Source organism: Danio rerio, chromosome 24 (genome assembly GCF_052040795.2).
Source record: "Danio rerio strain M-AB ecotype USA chromosome 24, GRCz13ab, whole genome shotgun sequence".
In the NCBI taxonomy this organism is placed as follows: domain Eukaryota; kingdom Metazoa; phylum Chordata; class Actinopteri; order Cypriniformes; family Danionidae; genus Danio; species Danio rerio.
The window spans coordinates 34,469,115-34,495,657 of record NC_141044.1 but is presented as its reverse complement, the minus strand read 5'-3'; the positions used below and the strand labels follow the sequence as shown (position 1 = coordinate 34,495,657).

The window sequence follows — 26,543 nt, the reverse complement described above, 5'->3', positions numbered from 1 at the left end:
AGCCTGAGGTATCAAGACATTTGTGCTGCCCATTACATTACAAACCACAGGAGAGGCAAATTCTTGTGCAGAATAGCGCTCCTTCTCATACTTCAGCCTCCACATCAAAGTTCCTGAAAGCTAAGAAGGTCAAGGTGCTCCAGGATTGGCCAGCCCAGTCACCTGACATGAACATTATTGAGCATGTCTGGGGTAAGATGAAGGCGGAGGCATTGGGGATCTTGATGAACTCTGGGAGTCCTGCAAGAATACTTTCTTTGCCATTCCAGATGACTTTATTAATAAAGGATTGAGTCTTTGCAGAGATGTACAGATGCAGTCCTCCAAGTTCATGGGAGTCACAAACAATGTAAATTTTTTTTTGTTCATTATTTTTGTGAATTGACAAGACTTTTGTCTGGGCAAAGTCAGACTTTACTGTCCTAATTAAATAATGAAAAATCAAGACATGATCATATTTTATTCTGGTCAAATAAGCGTAATCTTCTAGAGGCCTTTGCCTTTCATATAAGCCACTTCTGATACCAAATGATCAACTAAGTCCAGTCATTATTTGTTGTTCCTAAAACTAGGATAGTCGACAAGACTTTAGTCAGGTAATGTATAATAATAATAATAATAATAATAATAATAACAACAGTATAGGATAACAGCCACAATGGCAATTTTTAGTCAATATGATATATTATTATTGCAGTGAGAGCGTAGTTTTTATTAGTTGTTTCTGCTTTTTTAAATACATTTTGATCATATTCTACATGAATAAACACCTCCATGATAAATTATCCATTAGCATATTGTCATGCTATCTTCAATAAACAGACAATGGTAAATAAGTAGAAATTAACCAATTTGTGTGTTTGTATATTAATAATCCTAATGTATATTCATATTCGTTTTTCACGTCTAGTTTATGCATTAATATTTGAATGTACTTCCCAATTACCATTCTGTTGTTAATCATTAAATAATATCTGTGTAGCTATTGACTTACAAAAGAAACATTTGAAACATATTTGTGCTCTCGCTGTTGTCAAACTGTGAACAAAACATTAAGAAAGTTGATAACACTTCAGAATGGTCAATTTGTTAATGTTAGTCAATGTATATCCTAACATTAAGTATGAATAAGCTTGTAAAGTATTTATTAATCATATCATTTACTAACGCATTTTTAACTTCCACAGTTGTACTTGTTAACTTTAGTTAATGTACTGTTAGCATGAACAATGAACGTTATTTAACTTGACATTAACGTTAACCAAGGTGAGAAAATACAGTAATACATTTATTACTAGCTAATTTTTGTTCGTGTTAGAACCTTTATTGTTACCAAAAAGACAAAAAAAACACTATTACGTGGTACAATTGTAGAGAAGCCACAGATTGAGTAAACTGAATCTCGTTCAATAGTTTTGAAAGGTGAGCTATTACTTTATTCAACAGCACCCAGAAGATAGAGCGAGACAATGGATATTATAATATGCAAATTAAAGGCTTCTGATTGGCCGTTCATGCGCGTCACTCACCCAGCTCCGCCTCAGATCCCCGACAGAAGCTAGAAGTTTTTGCGCGAGAGCCTCTGTTGTGTAAACTCACTGTGCGCGCGGATTATTCATGCACGCGGAGCGAAAAATCAACGCAACTGTGATTTTACTGCAACTTTAGGACTTTACTTCACTCATTATCTGTTGGCCTGTTTATTGACTCTACGGTAAAACTCAAAAAGTGAAACATGACCCAGTTTAACAAGGGACCTGCCTACGGATTATCCGCGGAGGTGAAAAACAAGGTAAACCGAACTTTTTTCCTCTTTGTTTGGAATATTGATAGTCTTTTGGTATATGAACTTGTTTGGGAACATTACTGTACATTTTATTAGCTGTTAGTATACGCACAATACTGTTTGGTGTAATGTAGTTAAGTTAAACTTTTAGCCATTTTATTAACAGTTTCCCTCTTATGTAAACAATGCCATCACCGTTTGATTCAGCTTTGATACAAACACATGAGGTCAAGCTTAAATCCAAGTGAATTTGAATTAAAAACACATTCATCGTAAAAGAATTACATTATAATGATAATAATTGAAGGTAAAATACATTCTAAGTATGCTTACCGCCTTAAAACATTATTTTTTATATCTGTATACTCCAAAAATGCCATAAAATGCTGTAAAATGAGGCATTTCCAACCAAATTTGTGTAAAATTGGGCTATACATTCACATGAAGAGATTTAACTCAGCAGTTGTGGCTGTGTCCACATTGTACCCAATTTTATACATGAATACATGAACCATTTTTTATTACTTCATATTGTTTTTAAAGAGTATTTCAGCCTAAAGTTTTAATTTTTAATCTAATTGTTTTGTATAAAAAAAAACTTTATTATGTAATTAAGTTGACAAATTCTCAATAAAAGTAATATTGGTCATTTAGGGAAACACTAATGTTCATTTGTGTTCTCTTGTTTGTTTAGTTGTATATCCTGCCTTAGAATGACCAGACAGGATGCTTTATGCAATAATCTACGCACGTAAAAGCCAATAAATCAATGTAAAGACACCCTCCCTCCTCCCATTCAGATGTTTTTAGCATGACATCATCAGTATTGAAAAGTAATTTTAGACCCAAGTAATCTTACTTCACAGCTCAACAGACAAATGAAACTGTTCTTTTGATAGAGACCGTCTGTCTTTCATCCGACCCCTTCGGAAGTAAGGATTTCGTCTTGGAATTTTAAGCATTCCTATAATGTGACGGCAGTGCCGGAACAGCTGTGATGTGTATAATCCTGCTTCATTCAGAAGAGTTCAGCTACAGGCTTCGATCTGTCAAAAGTGTGTCGAAATAATCACCATTTTAGTCAAGTAAATGTTGCTGTAATTGCACTCACCCTCATGTTGTTCCAAACCCGTATGACTTTATCAACACCGTGGGAGGAATAAGGGATGTTCTTGTGCATGTAATTAAAATGAATGGGTATTTAAGCTGTTATTTGGGCTTTAAAAATATTGGGGAAATGCATTAAAACTGGTCTATAAAACATGGGTGCTAGCTGGCACATCTTCTGTAAGAATACTGTAGCTTTGTGTGACAAACAAACAGATTATTTGAAGTACTACAGTGTCTGGATCGTAAATCAAATCTGTTTAATTAGTCTGGTTCTCTTAAACTGAATGAACTGATTCATCACAAAGATCCATTTCAAAGGAATGATTCATACAGCCCTCATGAAATACACAGAATATACACTTTTGCTTCTTGTTTCATCTACTTATTTAAAATAAGTTGAAACAACACAATTGCTAGGTTATTTTGGGGGACAACCTAATTGTTTTATGTTCAGTCTACTTAAATTTGTAAATATGATTAAGTTAAGAACATTTTTTACAGTGTGAAGTTTGTTCCCTTTACATAAATGAAGACCCAATATCATATACAGTTAAAGTCAGAATTATTAGCCCCCCCCTTTGATTTTTTTTTCTCTTTTAAATATTTCCCAAATTATGTTTAACAGAGCAAGAAAATTTTCAAAGTATGTCTGATAATATTTTTTCTTCTAGAGAAAGTCCTATTTGTTTTATTTCGACTAGAATAAAAGCAGTTTTAATTTTTTTAAAACTATTTTTGGGACAAAATTATTAGCCCCTTTAAGCAAATTTTTTTTTTCAGTAGTCTACAAAACAAACCATCATTAGAGAATAACTTGTCTAATTACCCTAACCTGCCTAGTTAACCTAAATAACCTAGTTAAGCCTTTAAAAGTCACTTTAAGCTGTATAGAAGTGTCTTGAAAAATATCAAGTAAAATATTATTTACTTTCATCATGGCAAAGATAAAATAAATCAGTTATTAGAAATAAGTTTTTAAAACTATTATGCTTAGAAATGTGCTAAAAAAATCTTCTCTCCATTAAACAGAAATTAGGGGAAAAAATAAACAGGGGCGTTAATAATTCAGGGGGCTAATAATTCTGACTTCAACTGTATATTGATATATTAATTATGCTTGTTGTTTTGGAGCTCAACAGTTCCAGTCCTCATGCATTTTCATGAAATTTAAGAGACTACAGAGAATGTTGCTCAAAAATTCTTTTTTTTTTCCTGTGTAACAAAATAAGTTCAGTCGTTCAGGTTTGGAAAGACATGCGCCATGAGTAAGTGATGACAGAATTTACATTTTTGAGTCTTGTGGCTAAACTTGCAAAACCGATCGTCTCTACTTTCTAGTGGAATGTGCTTTAGTTCAACTAGTTCCATTACACAATTTCCGCTCGTAATCCCTGACTTATTTTCCATTTTGCTCAGTTGGACACTGGTGCTTTTTTGTGAAGTTAGTTTTTGAGGTTTGTTGCGTTAACACTTTAACTGCCCCACCACCAACAACAAAAAATTGGATCGCATTTCCTAACTCCTAATGTCACTAGTTAACAACCTCAATGCATTTTTGTCAACACATCCCATAATTTCTAAAATATCAACCTCTACCAAATGGTAGATATGACGGTTTATGGTAAAATTACCGGAATTAATACATATTCTATGACAAATATGACAATGTGAAGTGTAATTTATAAACATAATCAAAATAAAACATTTTAAGTACTAAATCATCTTTATTTTTTGAAGTATGCCATCAAATATTTCAGGTTCTCATTGTTTTCTTTTTTATGTTTTCTTTTTTACAATAAAACCAAAATCAAGTGTGGTAGTGCAACAGGTTTGATTTTTTTGTAAACCACATTCAAAACAGTCAAAATATGGTCAAGCAATTGGTAGAGCAGGCAGTAGACAGTTGTTGATCTTGGCTTGTACTAGTTTTTATGAAATACTAGTAAAATTGACTGACCAATTAAAGTATATTCAGCATTTTGAAAACATTTGAATGACCGAATTTACATTTGAGTAAGTTTTGAGCACATTTACACCAATTCAAAAGTTTGAGGTCTGTAAGATTTAACTATAGAAGTAAATGCTCACCAAGGCAAACCAAAGCAGTACATTTGTGTTATTAATTCTTAAATATTTGATTCATTTTTAAATAAAAATATTTTTCCAGCTTTTGCAAAGCTGAATATCCAGCATAATTACACCAGTCTTCAGCATCTTTCACAATGATCTTTCTGAAATAAATCAGTTATGCTGTTTTAATCCCCAAGAAACATTTATAATCATTATCAGTGTTTGAAACATTGTATAATAATTACTTAATATAGTTTTTATGAAAATTCTTATTCACATTTTCCAGGAATATTTAATAGGAACCATTAAAAAAGCATGACATTTTAATCCTCTGTTCATCTTCAGAACACAAATTAAGTTACTTTAGATGAAATCCGAGAGCTCCCTCATCCTCCATAGACACCAATAGTCTTGAGACTTTCAAAGACCAGAAAAGGAACCAAAAACATTGTCAAAACAATCCAACACTTCAAGTGTTCAACTGTAATCGGACGAAGCTCCAAGAACACGTTTGCACACAAAAAATGACTTAAATGAAAAACTACTGTTCATCAATGTCTTCTCTTCCTCGTCAGGCTGTGCATTTACTATAGGCAGTATGACATATTGCCATCACAGTTAGCAGTGCAACAAGCAAATGTCGTATTGCATCTAGTAAGCTTGCAACCTAGGCTGCGTTTCACTTGATTTTTAAAAATGCACTCGCGAACTTCCCTTTCCTTGTTCTCTCAGGAAAATTATGGCCACCATTTTAAAGTGCATTCCACTTCGTCAAGTGAATAAGAGAAGCTTACATAGGCATACCCACGATCCCTTGAAATTGACAGAGGAAGTGAGTCAGCTTCCATTCCAGCACCTATTGACTTTATTCTTCACATACGAGCGTGACGTATGAGGATGTTGCAAACTGATTTTTTATTATTGTGTTATTCTGCTTTGTATGTATATTCTTAAACGCACTTGATTGTAGAGCAAGTAGTTTGGTCGTTTATTATTCCCAGTCATTTCTCCGATAGGTGACTAAATTGGAAGTTCTAAAACAATGGTAAAGTCTAGATAGGATATAGCTGTGGATACGCACATAAATATAGCACAATTGTTCTGACACTGTATGACAATAAATAATATTTTTATTGTACTGTGACAGTTTCGTGTTGGGGTAGGGGTAGATGTTAATAAAATACATTTAATAATACTCGGTACAACTACTGTTTATACATTACTGTAATGGTTGGGTTTACGGTTGAGGTAGGGGTAGACGTTGATAAAATACAATTATTGGGAAATTTGAAATAATTCTCGTTAATTCCAGCCGCAACCGTATCTGATCTAGCAACTAACTAAAACAATCACAAAAACAAACCACTTCCGCATCGCAGAATAGGGTCAATATGTTCCAGAATGCCATGCAGTTGTTATGTCACGACAATGTAGTTCCCAAACTAGAGGTTTAGGGCATTTCATTTAAACCCATTTAGATATTCCGCCAGTAGTGGACACTTGTTACATAATCAATGACTTATATCCGAGGGAACGAGACAGAGGAAAGTTAGCCAGTGAAGCGCATAAAAAATTGGACTGGAATGCAGCACTAATATAACATGGACGAGTTGTTTTTACAGTTATTTTGTCTCGCAAAAGTGTTCTCGGAAATTTAACTTAAACAAACTGAGCAAATGTTTGTACGATTGTGCATGTGAGGCTTTACGTCTAGTGTTCGGTTTGATTTTGCAGTTCAGCCTAATCTTATATAAGGGATGCAGACAGTTTCTTCATGTCATAAAATGTATATAAACACAAATCTCAAGTGCCTCATAACCGTTATTTAAACTTTTTATACTGTATAGGGATGGCAAGCTAAACTATACACATTTTACAAGCAGCCATTTAATCTACAGTATTAATCTACAGCTGCGAGAGCATTGATAATTCTGTTTATTTCAAAGCTTTTATAGGTCATGCGCTTTTCCGAGACTTGTTTGTCCCGTTCTTTGAGTTTCATCAGCACTTACGCTTGCTTCCACTGAAAGCCGAGAGCTGATTTCTGCCTTTGTTTTCTGGCTGAAGCTGAACTTTGTTAATGTGGGAAGTCAAGGCTCACAGCGAGATTCAGAAATGCTAGCTTTCCAGTGAATGTCAATGAATCACGCCATTTTGTCAAATAGAATTACGTCTTAAAATAAAACCCACAAATGACATAATGGGAAAGAATGTTTCCCAATCAAACCGATGACCCCCTGAGCAGGCCTAAGACGTTGTTTGTCATGGGATTATTGCCAAAGATCATCTTCTCTTCACATTCAGTACAGTAAGGATATTGTTCAGCAGGATGGTTATTTTATAAATATGTATGAGGCAATCATTTACCACCTATTTTTATCAGTACTTGTGTTACATTATTTTAATCATATCAGTTGTTCTTACCATGTTGTTTTTCCCCCGGGCAGTGGGTAGACTGATAATTATTCCTGTTATAGAGTTATTGGAAATAATTTGCCGACATATAAACATATTTTTTTTCTAGTAACTAAACTAAATTTACTACGGTTACTATTAATTTACTAGCATGACAGTCTAGATCCGTGAATAAAAACTCTCTCTCTTTTCCTTTTGAGTTGTGATTTCCGAGGTTGAGAATTGATTGCATGCACCTTTGTTGAAATCTGGAAACATTCAGTCAATTTAATCTTAAAATAGTTGCATTTATTAGAGGAATTCATGCAGAAAACTACATTTCTCTTGGTACTGGAAACAAAATTCTTTATTATTATATTATATATATATATATATATATATATATATATATATATATATATATATATATATATATATATATATATATATATATGTATATATATATATGTATATATATATATATATATATATATATATATATATATATATGTATATATATATATGTATATATATATATGTATATATATATGTATATATATATATATATATATATATATATATATATATATATGTATGTATATATATATATGTATATATATATATGTATATATATATGTATATATATATGTATATATATATGTATATATATATATATATATATATATATATGTATATATGTATATATATATATATATATATATATATATATATATATATATATATATATATGTATATATATGTATATATATGTATATATATATATATATATATATATATATATATATATATATATATATATATATATATATATATATATATATAACCCACCGGACCTACTTTACCAAACCTGCTCTAAGCTGGGATCAAACCAGTGGCTAAAGACCATGGCCCCTAACGTCTGTTGCTAGGGCACCTTCAGAGGTCAAAGGAGTGAGGTTTACCTGCATAGCACCTTGCTAGCTGGCCTCTGTTAACACTCATCCCCCTAAAGCTTACTCCCATCCCGGACGAGTCCCCATGTGTAACTCTCGGCCCTACTGCATCCAACACGCTCTGAGCTGGGATCAAACCGGTGATTCTTTGCATGGGATTCGGTTGCTCTTACAAAGAGGCTGAAGACCATGGCCTCTAGCGTCTGTCGCTAGAGCACCTTTTGAGGTACCTGCATAGCACTTCGCTAGCTGGCCTCTGTGACATATACTGTATATAAACTATACATTCACATTGTTATATTATTTTTAATTCGTGTCATTCACAGTGCTTTATGGGATTGAAGTTCTTTTCCATGATTGAAGTTCGTCTTTTTGCTTGACCTTCATGCACTACTTTGCATTAATTCAAACATTTTAACGTTTGGATTTAGTTTGTAACTGGTTGATTTGACTTTTCAAATTCCAATAGGGAAAATGATGGGAAAATACTTCTTGAACCAGTTCTGGTGGTGGAACTAATGCACTTTATTTAATTCAAAAACACCCATGCAAGAAAAACAAAATGATTTGAGATTTTATAAACTGGTTAGTTTTGATATACACTCTTGTTCGTTGCCTCCAAGAATTTTCTGTGGTCAGAACTTTGAACATGGCTTTTAAATATGCAGGAATTTCCCCTTATATGTTTGGCTGTGCTTCAACAGACACCTTGAATCTCTCAGGGCTGGGAAAAATGTCTTCAGACTGCAATAAATCCATAGTCTTGCTTCTCTGCATGGAATCTCATTTTGCATTAATTTTAGTGTGCATGTCTGTTCAGTGGGTTTTGGAAACATGGCATTTCTTGCCCAAATCTCAAGTCTTTTTCTCCTGGGACAGGCCAGGAGGGTCAGAACAGGTAGGTCACAGTGTTTCTTGGGTATTCCCAGAACAGGGTAACCATGGCTCTTTGATCTGCCACTCTCTAATGCCACATTCCTTCTTGATCCTCAGCATATAAACACATTTGCTGCCATACTGTGACTCTTGATGCGCAGCCGGCCGAGTGAGGGGCCGTTACATTCCCCGTTATGTGCTGATCTGCAATATTTTCCAGGATTGGTTAAGGCCCTGTGAAGTGTGGCCACGCTTGTTAACCCTGTGTTGCCATTTTAGGAAGAACAGGAAAGTGGGTTTTCCTGAGGCTATTGTCCGGAGGCCATTGTTCTGCAGGATCTTATAACAGTGTAAACATACACAAGACTTTTTACTTAAAAGATTATCAATGTTTATTGAATGTTTAAAAGCATTTTAGTCAAAGGTTTTCTGTGAACTCTTTGCACTCTTAAGTGATTAACATCTGTGTTGTTTGTGAAAACATTTTGTGATTTTTTTATTTATTTTTTTCAGAAAACATCATAGTAAAATTTTTGGTTCATAAATACTTGTGAAAAATCTGTGAACATAACGTTTTTTCGTTTTAATAACCTTACGAACCTACAACGTCTGCAATAAAATATGTTTTGTGGAATGTAAAGATTATTATTGTTGAATATTTATGGAACTGGTAGGGCTAATAAATAATCTGGCACAGGAACTACTTAACATTTAAGTAATGACTTAAAACACCCAACAACTAAGTAATGCTACAGCAGCCACTTCAGTGTTCAACTGTAATTATGCTAACAAATCTGCTCAAATTAGCTTTTATCTAGCAATGCCCTTCCACTATGGTTAATATATGCTAAGTTTTTAAGTGTTTTTTAAATTAAAGGTTTTGTTTTTTCGTTTGATTTTTTTATTTTATTTTTTATTTTGGCAATTTAAAACTTTAAAAATGCTTTTAAAGGGGGTGTTTTTGCAACTCATCTTCTCCAATAGGGGAGCGCTATATATATATATATATATATATATATATATATATATATATATATATATATATATATATATATATATATATATATATATATATATATATATATAAAACTAGCATTTATGTTTTTATAGTAAATGCAATGTCCATATCACAGAAAGATTATTTTTATTATTTATGTGGCAAGCATTTGTTGCTTGCATAGATTCTTTTCCAGATATCTTTATACCTGCCTCTCCAGTTGGTGCTGTTATTCTGTTGGCTAGAGAGGTGCAAAGCTAAATTTAGAGCAAAAAATAACCACTTAAAGTCGAGACGAGATGAAAATTACAGCAATAAGATGTTGAATATATGCCAAAGTTTTCACTCTTTCATAGAGTTTTCTCTAGAAAAATGTTATATTGCAAGAAATATTGTTGCAGTACTCTATACATGATAAACAATACTGCTGTGTCATTAAAAGTATTAACTGCGATACAAGTCGGTGCTGAAATTTTAAAATTGCATGGTTGAGTTAGTTCTTAAACACAGCTGATTGGTAATTGTGTTCACCTGTATCATGTTTATTCCCAGTTTTATTCCCAATTTATTCCCAGTATCGTGCAACCCTAATCTTTATGTAAACTACATAAATGTGATATTGTGACATCACAAGCAGGGCTCAAAATTGCAACCGTTTTGGTCGCATATGCACCCGAAATTTCATCTATGTGACCTCAAAATATATTTAGGAGCATTTGTGTGAGTGCAAAAATTTTTTTGGCTACGGAGAACTTTTAAAGGTTAAAGAGTACTTTTTTTTTATTTGAACAGATTTGTGTGTGTTGAGCATCAGTTAAGACACCTGTCAGCTTTAATTGTGGTTAAAACTGGATAATTTTAAGCTTTTGTCAGCTAGTTTTGTCTCCCGGGTTTAAAATGATTTTTGGGGCGGGATCAAAATCGGTGACGTAGCGTAAAACTGCAAGTGCAAAGATGCAAAGTTGGTTTCTTATTATTATTCATAGCGGAGTTTTCTTATTCTTTGAGAAGAGCCGGCTTCTTATTATTCATGACTGCTCGTGCTTTCTGAAGGCAAGACACAGACCTGCCAGTGCCAAGCTGTGAGACCCTATGTTGATAACTGGGTGAAACCGCGTCCACGGACCCACAGCATGCAGTGTTTAGCCGTTCATGAAGGGTCGTATGTGTTTGTGTCCATGATCCACGGGTTTGTTGCATGTTTTTCCAGGTGATCCTGTCAGGGCCAATGCAGCAAAGCTGTATGTGTGCAGCAAGCATTTTTGTCGGGAGAGCAGTACGAGTATGGTGGAGAATGGTGAACTTTGTCCTTTATCAGTGGAGTTTGTTTACATTTAGACACGTCGCCGTGCTGCTGTGTTTGCCTAATGCCTTGTTCAGACTGCGTGATTTTAGCCCCGATTTTGGCTCGCCGACAGGTTTTAAGAAATCGCCGACAAATGCCTGAAATCACAGGCAAATCGGTGCTCGTGCACGTGAGTGACAATCACAGTATGAACTGTCAAAGACGCGATCTGAGAGAATCGCCGATGAGTCGCCGATGCCTGCGAGATATTTGGCATGCTAAATATCTGGAGCTGTCGGCGATTCAAATCATGCTGTGTGAATTGAGTTTTGACTGAAAATAACATCAGCGATCGCCTACAGCCAATGAGAGAGCAGCATTCACTTGTGTGTGCGTGTGTGTATACCTGCTGCAGGCCAGCGGGAGGCTGAAGGAGACGTTAAAAGCGCTCATTTTCGGTTTATTTGGACCCACGAAATGGAGGAAAAACTAGTGGAGGTTTGACAGGACTCAGGAGTAACCGTGTCTGTTTGACGTTTCATACAGAAAGAAATTAGTTTATTATCAACGTTGAGGAGAAATGGCTAATTCCCTTTAAACCCAGGTGAGCAAACATGTACATGTTCTACCCCATTAAAGGCTTCTTTCTCATTATGTAGTTAATAACAAAATATAGGCTATACTACGTGTTTTTGGCTGTTAGGCGTAGTTTGGATGAAGTTGTCGGCGATTCTTCCTATAGTAAAGTCCTGCAATCTGAAAGTCCCTGTTGCCGATCCATCTTGCAGTGTAAACAAAGCAGCGACGAAACGCTATGCAGTGTGAAAACATCTGTGACACGACTAGTTTGAAAATCATGCAGTCTGAACTCGGCATAAATCCTCCATATTACCAGCAGGGCTAATGGTTGAAATTGGCAGGGCAAGAGATTTGCTGCACTGAGTCTGCATTCAGACCCGGGGATTGAGGGAGAAGTCCTCATTTATAGTGTTTACATGAACACGATTGTCTTTATAATGATATAAATTGTAGTTATCTGTATATGAAATTACAAATGACAAGTGTAGCAGGGCATTAAATTACTGTTTATGTCTTTGCATTTTAAGTTTGTAAACTATAAAATCATGCGCCTCCTCACGGTTTGTGTCTCATTTTGTGAGCTAACTGAAAACAGTTGTTCGCTCCCCTCCTGCTTCCCTGCTCTGCTGGCCACGCCCACTACTGCCTCTGATGGAGCTCTATGCCCATTATGATGCAGTTTTTGTTTTTATTCTGAGGTTAACTTGAACCGAAAGTGAGGGGTGTCATGGCCCTTTAATGATGATATTAAACTGAGGCTTTCATTTTATAGCTTATAAAACATGTATGCAAATGAATGCAATATCATATGTAAACAACAAAATTGTTATATACTATAGTAGCCTATACTTTACTAAAAGTCAACATATGAGCCTTAATGTTCATTGTCATTGTCTTTCATCACAAGCAACGTGTGCACACATGAACAGTAAGTGAGACGAGCGAAAGACAGAAAATAAGTCATAATCGTAAGACATAATCATTAACTAATGACTTCCATAAAAAATGTGGACAGAGGTTTTGTGATATAATAATAACAGCGGAGCATTAATTAAATGCATATTTTTTATGGAGCAATCGATTTGAGGTAGCCTGCTTTTTTCATTTGACAGAAGAAAAAAACATGATTGGAATAAACAGCCTATGCTGGTTCTTAAAAAAAGATTCAGTCAGTGTTTTCCTTTTGTAATCTAAATTTTTCATTTAAGTGAAAAATATCTGGGGCAGGCCTATTTATTTAATTTATTTATTTAGTTTATTCTTTTTTTTCTATGCTGTTGGAAACACTGCAGGTTCTTTGCGATGTTCTGTATGCTGCTGTTTGCATGTTAAAATAAAATAGTTTTTAAAAATGCAAAATTTTTAATGTGTCACACTAAATAGACTCGTCAATTATTATTATTATTACACGGTTAATATTCGGTTAGCGAGTGGTGGTTGTCAGTTGGCAAAATTTACCGAAATGAGCATCCCTATCCACAAAACTTTTAAAGAATACAGAAGAAAAACCTGTCCAATTTTAATATACAACATTGTCATGTAGACGTTTCTTGCGCATTTAAACAGTTCCTTTCAGATAAAAAAAAATTGATTTCACGTGTATAGCAGAGCAAATCTTTCCTTGTCTGCTTCGCTGGGTTTTTCCAGAGCATATGGTTAAACATTGCCTAATACTGGCTGGACTAGTTGCTCACATGTGATAAAGTAGGCACGCTTGATTTCAGCACAATGCTCAACATTAGCCACAGAAGATGTGAGAATGCGTGTTGGTTTTACCCAATTAAACTTTGGATTGTGTAACCACATTAAAATGATTAACCATTATAGAATTGTATTTTACTAATAGAAGCTCTGCTTGTCTTTTTTAAGCATCAGATTGCAAATTTATCTCGTTGCTAAACTCTATATTTCACTGTTTGCATGGTTTTTTAGCTTAAACCCAAGGTGAAAAGGTCACCCCTCCTCCACTGTCATCAGTGTTTTATCGATCTCAGAGGGACTGTTTGTGGAATTGATCACGTCGTGTTGAGAGCCCTTTCACTCCCTGACCTTATTTTAGTCCAATGTTTGCTAGGTTTCTGTGCTGTCATCAGTGTGCTCTCAGAATTATGAGTGGGGGAGGACTCCAGCGGGATCAGCCCACAACTTTCCAGAATGTTCTTCTCCTGCAAATACCTCTAACATCTCCATCAGGGTCATTTTTCCAATTTTTTTTTCTTTTTCTTTTTTTTTTTTTCTCTATCACTGGCTGGTTTCCCAGTGGACTGGAAGGAAAGACAAGACAGACAAATGGTTCTCCAATCTTTCCTCACTCTCTCCATGGAGCCCTTCTGTACTTCCCCCTCCTTTTATCAGACTTGATTTTCCGATTCGTGTCTAATATAAATCACCCCCAGTCAATGGCTTATTATATCAGCGATATATAACGTTCTTTGTCTCCCGCTGCATCTGAAACCATCCACTGCTCTTTTGAACTTTTTTGGAACATGCCAAAAGTTCTGCACTTTGTCAGAGATGAGAGACTGTGTACGGTTTAGTGTATCGTCTGTCATTATAGGAGAAAAGTCATCTCGGCTGACCTCAAATTGCACAAGGGAACGGCCACAACACCCCACACACCATTTTTTCCTAGTGGTCTCACATTCTGACTGCTGGGATTTAGCGTGGGAGGATTTCTGATTGATCTTCAGCTTGCTCAGAGGCCTTCTATGGAAGTTTATGAGCCCCAGCTATATCTTAAAATCCTTTGGGAGAAATAAAAATAGCCACGCATGAGACCATTGTCGGCATAAATTATGTGAATAACCATGGCAAAGATAATTTGGTTGATAATGAAGTCTCTTTGGTATCTCTGCAAATCTGACCACAAGTTGAGATGGTTTATAGTGTTTTTTTTTTTTTGTGTTTTACTCCATTTTATTTGAAAATAGGCTTTGTTTTAAAAATCATTATTGAATCCATTCAGCTGATCTCCAGGGCCTCATGTACAAAGACTTGCATTGAATTCATACTAAAACATTGTGTACGGACAAAGCTGTAAATGTGTGTACGCAGGAAAAAAATCAGATCAAGCACTGCGTACGTGGAATCACACGCGTATTCTCTATGTGTATCCGAATTAACGCGAAACTGAGTGGAACATGCACGAGCACAAAACCCCTCCCTTCCTTATTCCATTATTTATAAATATGGTAATTCCTTCACTTTGGCAAAACCAAACAAAAAAGCGATGGCAAAAGCAAGCAAGAAGAGAAACTTAGCAGAATGTGAATTGGAGGAGCTCCTATCGGAGGTAGACCTGTGAAAAACTGTGTTATTTGCAAGTTTGTCCTCCAGAATTAATAAAGAATTAATAAAGAAAAAATATTGAGTGGGAGAGTTTAGCTGACGGGATTAACGCAGTGGGGTCTGAACATCGCACTGTGAACGAATTGTATCTGCGCTCTTGGTCAGTTTGTGGGTTGTTGAGGGGGGTTAACAGCGTCTTTAATAGATAACTGCGGTCTCCTGATATGCAATTAAATAATTACGCTCAATTAAAAAAATTACAACTTAGCTGGAATAATGTCTTTAAATACATCACTCACCAAGAAGCCACCCATCGAGCACCCTGCTACCTTGGAGCCTCCCCGCTGTCTCTTTTTCCAAATTTAGACCCAACTCAGCACAGAGCTAGAGGATAGCTCTTGGATCATCATCGTGGGCCAGAAAATCACTGTAATCCATTAAAAATGCGTTCCCTTCGGATTCGACCATTGACAATGTTCTCTAAAAAGGCCAACACTGACATAGACTAAGGGTTGTGTACATTTGCAAATGCATTTATATGTTTAATCACATAATTGGTAAAAAAAAATATTGTGTCAATTAACCCATTTATCAATTATGAATGAATAGCAATGTTTTTCACAAGTGTTGGTACGATACTTTGTAGTGTGCAATTTAACATAATTGCCTCTAGGAGTCACCAATGGAAATAAAACAAACACACACAAGAAATGCACGTATGCCAGACATGTTGGCGTAGACCAACACATTTCCAGGTAATTTCATCATTAGGAAATCCTAACGCGAGCCTGAAACCTGGCGTACGCAAAGTTTTTGTGCTTACGCAGCATTGATACATGAGGCCCCAGGTCTGGCGGAAGCACGTACAGCTTCATTTATACCAGTGCTTGTCAAAATGTTTACCAAGTATCACCATAATGACTAGAATTAAAATACAGTAGCGTAGCAAGCCTAATTAAGCAGCTACAGCTCTGCACGGTTAAAAAATGAGGCAGATTAATTAATATTATTATGAATATTTATTATTGTCAACGACTTTAAACATTATAAATAGTTTGAACATTAACACTCCACTGTGCTTACAGGCAAACTTTTTTTTTTATTAAATTGTGGAGTTTGCATGTTCTCCCAGTGTTCGCGCAGGTTTCCTTTGGATGCTCCGGTTAATTAATTCCGGTTATTTACTGTAAAGTAATAACATATTAGCCTGTTCATCAAAACCTATAAATGTTCCTTGGACCTCATAAATATAGGCTAAATGTCATCATATTCATAAATAAATTCTTTTTAATAAGTTTTGAAATATACCGTTTGTTGCATTTAAAGTTGAAGTCAGAATTATTACCCCTCCTGAAATATTAGCCCCTCTTTTTATTTTTTCCCCAATTTCTGTTTAGGCTTAAAGTGACATTAAAAAGCTTAACTAGGTTAATTAGGTTAACTAGGGCAGGTTAGGGTAATTAGGCAAGTTATTATATAATGATGGTTTGTTCTGTAGACTATCAAAAAAATATATATATAACTTAAAGGGGCTAATAATATTGACCTTAAAATAGTTTTAAAAAAATTTAAAGCTGCTTTTATTCTAGCTGAAATAAAACAAAAGACTTTCTCCAGAAGAAATAATATTATCAGACATACTGTGAAAATTTTCTTGCTCTGTTAAACATCTTTTGGGGAATATTTAAAAAAGAGAAAAAAAATCAAAGGGTGGGCTAATAATTCTGACTTCAACTGTATATATGACTTAGTGTATATCTTTGAAATCTAAACATTCACTTGTATTTTAAATATATGGGATATTTGTATTTACATATTGAAATTAGAAATTAGATCTGCACCTTAGAGTCGGCTTTGTGTGTCAGAAAAGCAAGTCATTAAACCATACCTGTCAACATTGGGATATAAAAATACGGAATATGCCCCCAACAACTTTCACAAATATGGGAAGGAGATCAGCTTCAAATTATAGAATACATAACAAAAACTAGAAAATTTAAAAAAAAAAAAGTTTAGCCTATTAAAATGAATTTACTGATCACATCGGTGTTATCGTATGCATCAAAGAGTTAACAGTGTGTTCATTTTTTACTTTTTATTACATTCCTTTACTTCGCATACAACTAGTTTGAGAATCACTGGTTTATACCATTTAATTGAATTAGACCATTAGCAAATCACTTAAAAATGAAGAAACAGTTTCAATATTTTCTTCTGTTTAAAGCTTTACTCTTTTTTTTTTAGTTACGTTGTGTACTTAGTGCTCTAACCAGAGCTGGAGATCGGCTGAAAGAATTCAAAAAGGGTAAAACTTGACTGTTTACCTCTATGGGGAGTTGTAAAATGAGCCTATTTTCAAAAAGAGGAGTGATATTCGTTTATTATATACTGTGATTTCTAGGTATCACAATCTCGTATAACAGTATTTAAATGGTAACAGAAAGAATACTTCAGATTTTCTTTTATGAAACATGGCCAAAAACATACTAAACCATTTTGTTGCAACTGTTCCTTTTTGATCTAATACTGTTACTGATATGATACAGTTTAACTTAGAATTCGGAGTTTAGGAATTAGGATATGTTTTTTTCAATTTGTATGTTGCTTAATACAGACATAAACCGCATCTAATGCATTTTGGGTCTGTTTTCCTAGTGTAAAGGCTAACAAAATACAACCTATTTTCCACCTACACTCTACAAAAGCTTATTTTTAGCCAAATTTGGATAAAATAAGGACAAACCGAGCGTTTTAAAATTAATTTACAATCCACTCACCTAACACATAATCATTATGTGGACTGTTGTGAGAAAATTGCACCAAATCAAAGCCTTTATACTTCATTACAATGTTCCAGAACACACAAGTTGTGAATAAAAGTAGAGTTGCAGTCCGCATAGATCCATTAATTCAATAGTACATCTGGGTCACACTGTGTGCTCACATTTAAGTGGTAAATGACAAAATAAGAACAAAGGGTCTCTGAAACTGAATTAGACACATTTAACAACAGGTGGGAATTGTAATGCATCGCAGCTGACCAGCAAAAATGCATGTTAATAGCAAGCAGGAAACAAAGTGTCTCTGAAGGTTTAGAGCTCTGTTTGTGCTGTAAATATAGTTGGAGATAACCAACAGGTCATGACAAAAGACTCTTATCGTGTTTTGGCTGGAAAGAAAGACATCTCCAGAAGCCTCTGTCCACCGCCTATACCAAAAATATCTTCTCCTCCACCCTGTTTCCCTGTATATCTCTTTGTCCCTCTCTCTGTTGATCTGTATTGATGGCCACATTTAGCTTTGTCTATGTACAGTCTGACCCTGAAGATTGAACTTGAAATGGAGCCTCTGTGATAAAAGCCTTTTCCTGGATGTTTTTATTAATAGCTGTTCTAAATTTGTGGCTTAAAGTGTTTATTGAATTTCATTATGCTGATTTACATGAATGTTTTCAAAAGGCTGTACTTGAAGATGAAGTAATCATTGGCACTTACTGAAAAATAACAACATACTTTGAGGATCTGCATGAATCAGAAGTGCTTGTACTGTTGATACTTAGAAACGTGAATAAATCATTGACTCTAAATGTTAGTCTTACTAAACCCTGGTTGAGTTATACTATTGCTTTTCTAAGACATATTAATGGCCTACAATAGAAGAAATATTTCTGACAAACGTTGTAATAATCCCTAGATAATGTGTATACGTACACTACCTGACAAAAGTCTCGTCACCTATCCTAGTTTTAGGAACAACAAAAAATAACTTGACTTCTAGTTGATCATTTGGTATCAGAGTTGTCTTATATGAAAGGCAAAGGCCTCTAGATCATGCTTATTTTACAAATAAAATATGATCAATAAAATTGATTTATAATGATTTAATTAGGACAGTAAGGTCTGACTTTGCTTCGACAAAAGTCTTGTCACTTAACAGAAATAATGTACAGTATAGAATATAAAGTCATGTTGCAGTGGGGAAAGAATGAATATTGTGTCTGACTCCCATGAGCTTGGAGGACTGCATCCATACATCTCTGCAATGACTCAAATCCCTTGTTAATAAAGTCATCTGGAATGGCAAAGAAAGCGTTCTTGCAGGACTCCCAGAGTTCATCAAGATTCTTTGGATTCATCTTGAATGCCCCCTCCTTCATCTTATCCAAGGCATGCTCAATATGGTTCATAACTGGTGACTGTGCTGGCCAATCCTGGAGCACATTGACCTTCTTTGCTTTCAGGAACTTTGATGTGGAGGCTGAAGTATGAGAAGGAGTGCTGTCCTGCTGCAGAATTTGCCCTCTCCTGTGGTTTGTAATGTAATGGGCAGCACAAATGTCTTAATACCTCAGGCTGTTGATGTTGCTATCCAATTTGCAGACCCCAACCCCAAACCATGATTTTTCCTTCACCAAACTTGACTGATTTGCGGCTTCCAATAGGTCTTCTGCAGTTTTTGTGATGATTGGGATGCAGTTCAGCAGATGAAGTATCAGAGAAATCTCCTTTCTGCCACGTTTCCAAAGGATCAACTAAAAGTCAAGTTATGATTTGTTGCTCTTACAAATGCAATCGATGACAAGACATTTGTCAGGTAGTGTAGGTGCATCTTATAACATTGAGTTGCATCGAAATTCAAACCAATACATTCTCACCTGTATAACCTGCATAAAATTATAACCTGTATAACCTATAAATTTAGCATTTTATTGAGAATTTAAATCTTGGTGTTTTTTGGAGAATAAATTAATTGCAAAAATTAATGGATTTTGGGCATCTGTGTTTGCATATCTATAACAAAAGACACCTCAGCAAAGATGTTGAACTGAGGCACCAACTTCTGCACAAGAAAGCAACTCTCGTCTTTTATTTCAATCGGGTTTGTTCTGTTGTTAGTCACAGATTTCAGTTCTTTGCAGATTACTCTTTGTCAGCAGGTCAACTGTGCTATTTACAGTCAGAAAAGTCCTGAGAAAGAGCGAAACTGCCAGAATAGATTCATGCTGGGACTCTTTGTTGGGATTTTATGCTCTGTTGCTGGCATAATCGTATGTTTGGCATTGCGTCACACGATTTACAGGCAAACAACAAATGAAGAAAGCCAGAAATGAGTTTTTACAAGCAATCTTATTGAATTAAGCTGCATTTGATGATTTTCCATTCGCTCTACGCAACTTCCAACAGGCAAAGAAGATCCTGTTTCTTGTGTTTTAAAGTCAAACACATTCTGTGTGAAGATCAGCAAAGCATATATTGGCATTGCAATAGTTTAGATAAGCATGCATGCAGACATATCTGTAGAATCTAAAGGACGATTATCACACGTAATTATACTCTTGCAGAGCCGGTTTGACTGATGCCTGTTGGCTGACTTGTTGATTTACTTATTTCTTCTCATAGATTGCACAGAAATATGACCTACAGAAGGAAGAGGAACTTCGTTTCTGGATTGAGGAGGTGACCGGTATGCCGATCGGAGATCACTTCCAGAAAGGGCTCAAGGATGGCGTCATACTGTGCGAGTGAGTTGGCGAACATTTTACATACAATTTCGCCTAGTGGGCAAGGTTTCTCTGCTGGAAACAAAAAGTTGAACTAATAATAACATTAGCTAGTTTGCTGGTCTCCAATTTGTCATTTTCTATGTCTCACTTCCACTGAGCGGTATAGTACAATTCAATCCAGTATGATTTGATACGGATCATCCTGATCAGGCTTGCATATCCACTACCAGCTGTAATTTGGTACTTGGCAAGGTGTACGTCAAAAAATTGTGATCAATGTCATTCTTGCTATAAAAAAGCCCATACAGACTATTGACATTTGTGTGTTTTGTGCACTCAAGTTCGTTATTTCAAATGTAGACATGTTGCCATTGCAATTGTGACATGACGTGTTATTGGTCATGCAAACAACAATGGAGGACATACAGCATAAACTGTTCTTGTGGCTGTTTGTCACAAGAAGATGACGAGCTTTGTTTGAATTTGTTCAACACACTTTTTGTGTTGTCGTTATCCTGGCTTGTTGCGCAATCAAGTGACATTCTCTGTAAACCAATCAGCATTTAGCAGTGAGTCTAGATCCATCTTTTGTTATCATACTGTTGTGCTAGGTACACTTACATAGGAGTCTAAAAAAAGCTGTACGATACTTACTACAGTTGAAATGGAAAAAATATGCACCGAACTGTATCACTCAGTGAAATTGAGCCATTAGTGTGGTTTTGTGAAATTGGGAGACCGCTGACAACCTGATTTTACCAAGTAGGACATGTTCCTGGATTAACATCTGTGTCGATCCTATAGCAACATTCAAATCAGCCAATCAGAATTAAGGGATACATTTACAGTTAGTTTAGGTATATGGTTAGGTTTTTTGCACTTCAACATGATTGTTATCCATCTATTATTCCCCTGTGATTTTGAGCATAATTTATAGTTATGGTTGGGTTTAGGGGTAAGGATTAAATTTTCAAACAAAAATGATGTTCCAGGATCAACATAGATATCAGTTCAGGATCGCAAAATCATGACGTACGGGAGAGCGCTTGTCTGAACTGCTAACCTAGCTTAAGACTACATTTAACAGACTGGGAGACTATCAGAACATTAAGAGTCTCAGCTAAACTTAATGAGACTTGCACAACTAATGCTATAAACCAGTGCAGGACTAGATCAGTCTTGATGATCAGTGGCATCACATTCTTTCAATTCCATTTAGTGATGCTAGTAGCAGGGAAATGACATATTCCAGCACAGAAGACGCTTATCTATGCTGTTCTTTTGGAAAGGAAATTAACTGAAATGATTTCCTGTTTTTATTTGTTTGTTTTTTTACAGATTGATAAACAAGCTTCAGCCTGGATCTATAAAGAAAATAAACCATTCACAGTTAAACTGGCACAAGGTATATGTCTCCCAAGGTTTTTGTATTCATCTGCATGTGCTTTTCTTACAAAGTGACTTCCAATACAGCATAGAAAACATGGCAGATAAATCCTAACAACTCCCAACAGTTGCTATAGTATATAAATGTGTCTTTATGTGCTGTAAGAATAAATGGTCCCATTCATGCACTGACTTTTCAACCTATCCACCTACAACTAACTCTTTCTTTGAAAAAGAAGTAACCAATGATGTTGCAATTGTTTCCTCAGTTAGAGAATCTTGGGAATTTCATCAAAGCCATTCTAGCCTACGGGCTGAAGCCCAATGACATCTTTGAAGCCAATGACCTCTTCGAAAACGGGAACATGACACAAGTTCAGACCACACTTCTCGCTTTGGCCAGTATGGTATGTTTATGAGTCCTTGAATCAAGATATATTGAACTTATAGCATAGATCTTTTTGCAACAATTATTTCTCTTTTTTTAAAGGCAAAAACCAAAGGCATGGAAACTAACATTGACATTGGTGTAAAATACGCAGACAAGCAGCAAAGAAATTTTGATGATGAGAAGATGAAGGCTGGCCAGTGTGTCATCGGACTTCAGGTCATAAACACTTTTCCTGAAACACACTCGTTTCTGGATGAACATCATTGTGTTTAAAGGAAGTCTGGTCATAATCTTATCTCATTTGTTTTTTGATGGGGTGAAAAGGGAAAACACATTGTGAATGAGTTGATAATTGTATCCAGTGTTACTTGAATAACCTCAGTTTAAGTGGTTAATTAGTGGCTCATTTGTGAACAAATCCGCTGTATAAGAAGACCAATCCTACAGATGCAGTCTGGAACTTTACCAAAAGTAAAGTTCACTCACTCTTCCTTAAAAATTAGGATCTGACAGAAGGAAACACATAGGCTTTGTTTTTTCCACATCTCCGCATCGCGCTAACATTGGTTGTTGGTTCTAGATCAGGGCTTGTACAATAACTGAGTTGTTTGTGGCAAGGGTTAGGGTTGTTAGGTCGTTGAGTAGCCACCCAACTTGAGGGTATTTTAGATCAGGGGTGTCCAAACTCGGTCCTGGAGGGCCGGTGTCCTGCATAGTTTAGCTCAAACTTCCTTCAACACAGCCCCCGGAAGTTTCTATTATACCTAGAAAGAGCTTGATTAGCTGTTTCAGGTGTGTTTAATTGGGGTTGGAACTAAAATATGCAGGACACCGGCCCTCCAGGACTGAGTTTGGACACCCTTGTTCTACATCAATGGTGTCAAACTTAATTCCTGGAGGGCCCCAGCTCTTCTCAGTAATAGTCTTTAATAGTCTCTATAGTAGTCTTGAACAAAACCCAGGTTCATTGTGGAAACGTAGTCCCGCGGATGTTTCTTGAGACCGCAGAAAACGTCCCGGCAGGTACGTACGGCTGCAGTTTTTGTTTTTGCGAATCCGCGAGAGGCCGCTGTTGTGCGCTTTTGCGCATCTCAAACGCCTCTCACGAGTGCAGTTCGCACCCGCGCTGTTCTCGTGTGAACCCACCAGAGGCCGCTGTCCGACTGACCAGATGATTGACTGCACGACCGGCCAATCAGCTGACCCGCCCACCTCCTTTCCTGAACCCAACCAATTTTACCGATTGACCCACCCGCCTGCTCGCTTCCCTAAACCTGAGCAACAGTTTACAAAAGCCGTCCAAAAAAGAAAAGCCCTGATTTTTTGTTTTTCTACCGCGTTTTCGGATTTCACCACGTCCTCACCCTGTTACGAAACTCGTTCACTTAATTTTTGGGATTCTGTTTTTGTCTTACCTGATTGCTGGAAGCGCTCTTCCCCGGACTCGAAACTGATCGCCGTGGTCAACTCCTCTCTGCATCTCGAGCCTGCCGACGTACACGGTGAGCTGAGCGGACAAATGGGTTGCAGCGGGGAAGCCCTCCACAAGGAGGTAAGCGGTTTCTCCGGCCGGCCGGCAAGCGTGAAAGGGAACAGCGTCACACTACCCGTAGCGTTCGCTTGAAAAAAATAAATGCGGCCGTACGTACCTCCCGGGACTTATTCCGCTGTCTCCAGAAACGTCCGCGGGACTACGTTTTCAGAATGAGCTTGGGTTGCTTGAACACCTTGATTGGTTGGATCAGCTCTGTTTGATTAAGGTTGGAACAAAACTGTGCAGAGCCCTCCAGGAATTGAGTTTGAGACCTAGGTTCTAAATCAGGGGTGCCCAAACTTTTTCTTATAAAGGGCCAAAATCCAAACTTGATTGAGGGCTGTGGGCCGAAGTTAAATATTCCAAACCGTATTATATATAATTTGCTCATTCGTTTCCTAACTCGAAAAAGCTGCTTTAAAACATATTAAATAATGATGCTGTATATTTTTTGACATTTTGTAAACGACTAATTATAGTAAAAAAATCGAGCTGCTACTGCCTTTGCCTTGATTTGCTTGATTTGTCTTGCGTGTTGTCCTCTGTCAAGTGACAGTATTTACGTTTTAAAAGTCTGATTCATATGAAACATTTAGTTTTAGTTGGCTTTTTTGTAGCAGCTCAATTAAACTGAAAAAAAGGGTATACATTAAATCCGTAATGATAATCTGTCAAAGGCATTCACCCCAACCAAATCCCCATCATTCTTTTCAGATGGGATGGCGAGCCAAACCAAAGGTTACCATGGGCGCGGGCCCTACTTTGGGCATCTCTGTTCTAGATTAAAGTAAAAATCAATCCTACCTTTACCCTAGCCCTAACCCTTACTTTTTTGTAATATGTTTTCCCTTCTCACTCCATCTCAAAGCAAATGATCTAATTCTGTTGTCAGACTAAGGAGTGATGGTCTTCAAAGTAGTCTTCAGAGTAGTTCTTTGAACAAAGTTTTTCTGATTTCAGATGGGTACCAACAAATGCGCAAGTCAGGCTGGAATGACGGCCTACGGGACCAGGAGACATCTTTACGACCCCAAAACACAAACAGAGAAACCCTATGACCAGACCACAATCAGCCTGCAAATGGGCACCAACAAAGGTGCAAGCCAGGTAAACCCAAAGAACCAATTTTTCTCAACATAACTTTGCATACAAAAAGACTTTTTACCTCATTGATCTTCTGTCGTTCTCTCTCTCTCTTCAGGCTGGTATGTCCGCTCCAGGCACCAGAAGGGACATCTATGACCAGAAGGCAGCTCTGCAACCAATGGACAACTCCACCATTTCTTTGCAAATGGGAACCAATAAGGTGGCCTCTCAGAAAGGCATGAGCGTGTACGGGTTGGGACGGCAGGTTTACGACCCCAAGTATTGCGCCACTCCAACAGAGCCTATGATCCACGCCAATGGCAGCCAGGGAACAGGCACAAACGGCTCAGAAATCAGTGATAGTGACTATCAGGCGGAATACCAGGAGGAGGAGTACCAGGGCGAATACCATGATGAATACAGAGGGCACTATAACGACCAGGGCATCGACTACTAGAGAACGCTGCTGCGCTGATAGTCAAAGCAGTATTAACACAATGTATATCAACAGAGCAAGTCTTTTGCTATGCCTTTTGCTTCTCACATTTACCCTTCCTCTCCCAGCGCATGTGATTGGGTAAAACGATTGTGAGCGGTAAGATATCTCAAATCTGTCTAACCATGCGGTCACATTTACTTTTGCTCAGTGAAATTCAGAGGCAAAATCCATTCATTCCAATAGCAAGCAGCACAATTGGGAGTTGTTGATTTGAAATAAAAAAAAATCTGCTTGGTTTTGACAGTGTTTTTGCTACGCTAATGACAATGGACCATTTATTGCCGTTGAAATTTTGCTGAAATATTGCTCATGTGACCGCATGTTGATAATATTAAATATAATTTTTAAAAATGTTTTTATGAAGTAAGGATGGCAAACTGTAAAAAGAAATGTCTAGTTTTGGAATGCGATTCATCTTTTTATGCCCTTCTCTTGTTTATTTTGCCCTCGCATCTTGGAGCGAATCGTTCTTAGCTAGTTTTAACGCTAATTCTCCTTTGGAAATCTTGCTCCACACCAACGCATGGCAGACGAAAGCCTTCTAAAGACATTCCTTCCTAAATCATTCCACTTGAAGTCATTCCATTTTAGAATTCCAAATGTCTGGAAATGTTACAAGCTACAAATGTTACCGTTTAAAAGATTAACTGACTGGACGACCAAAAACATTCCGCTATTGCTTCGTTTTTATTTTGTGCCATAATATTCAGAAAAAAAAAGATTCCCATTGTATTTATTGCCCTGCTTTTCATTATAAACCTTCTGTCATTTGGTTCTTTTATGAATAAATTTTATCTTATAAAGTA

The 26,543-nt window shown here is 36.4% G+C and overlaps 1 protein-coding gene and 1 long non-coding RNA gene across 4 annotated transcripts in view; one reads left to right on the top strand and one right to left on the bottom strand.

Moving 5' to 3' along the window:
• The window catches only part of LOC147838080 (uncharacterized), a 982,747-nt gene that overhangs the window by 874,645 nt on the left and 81,559 nt on the right, over positions 1-26,543 (bottom strand). The gene's annotated exons all lie outside the window — the stretch shown is intronic.
• cnn3a (calponin 3, acidic a) lies at positions 1,585-26,543 on the top strand. 3 transcript variants are annotated; one of them, XR_015524301.1, is made up of 8 exons: positions 1,585-1,792; positions 20,738-20,859; positions 22,180-22,246; positions 22,497-22,634; positions 22,718-23,259; positions 23,469-23,562; positions 24,328-25,259; positions 25,354-26,543. XR_015524301.1 is itself a non-coding variant. In XM_087308167.1 (7 exons), exons 4-7 carry the CDS (start codon positions 22,593-22,595, stop codon positions 25,693-25,695), a joined length of 648 nt encoding a protein of 215 aa, XP_087164293.1. In that variant the 5' UTR covers positions 1,585-1,792; positions 20,738-21,603; positions 21,676-22,246; positions 22,497-22,592; the 3' UTR covers positions 25,696-26,543. The 3 variants fall into 3 exon arrangements, 2 of the variants coding, with proteins under 2 accessions (XP_087164293.1, NP_956047.1); XM_087308167.1 differs by lacking the exon at positions 23,469-23,562 and having other exon boundaries at positions 20,738-21,603; positions 21,676-22,246; positions 22,718-22,834; positions 25,113-25,259; NM_199753.1 differs by lacking the exon at positions 23,469-23,562 and having other exon boundaries at positions 1,605-1,792; positions 22,718-22,834; positions 25,113-25,259.

Excerpts from the sequence above, each read along its gene's own strand:
- cnn3a (NM_199753.1), top strand. The coding sequence starts at position 1,736 with ATGACCCAGTTTAACAAGGGACCTGCCTACGGATTATCCGCGGAGGTG. Across the intron at positions 22,247-22,496 it reads CACAGTTAAACTGGCACAAG|TTAGAGAATCTTGGGAATTT; the intron begins GTATATGTCTCC and ends TTGTTTCCTCAG. Across the intron at positions 22,635-22,717 it reads TTCTCGCTTTGGCCAGTATG|GCAAAAACCAAAGGCATGGA; the intron begins GTATGTTTATGA and ends CTTTTTTTAAAG.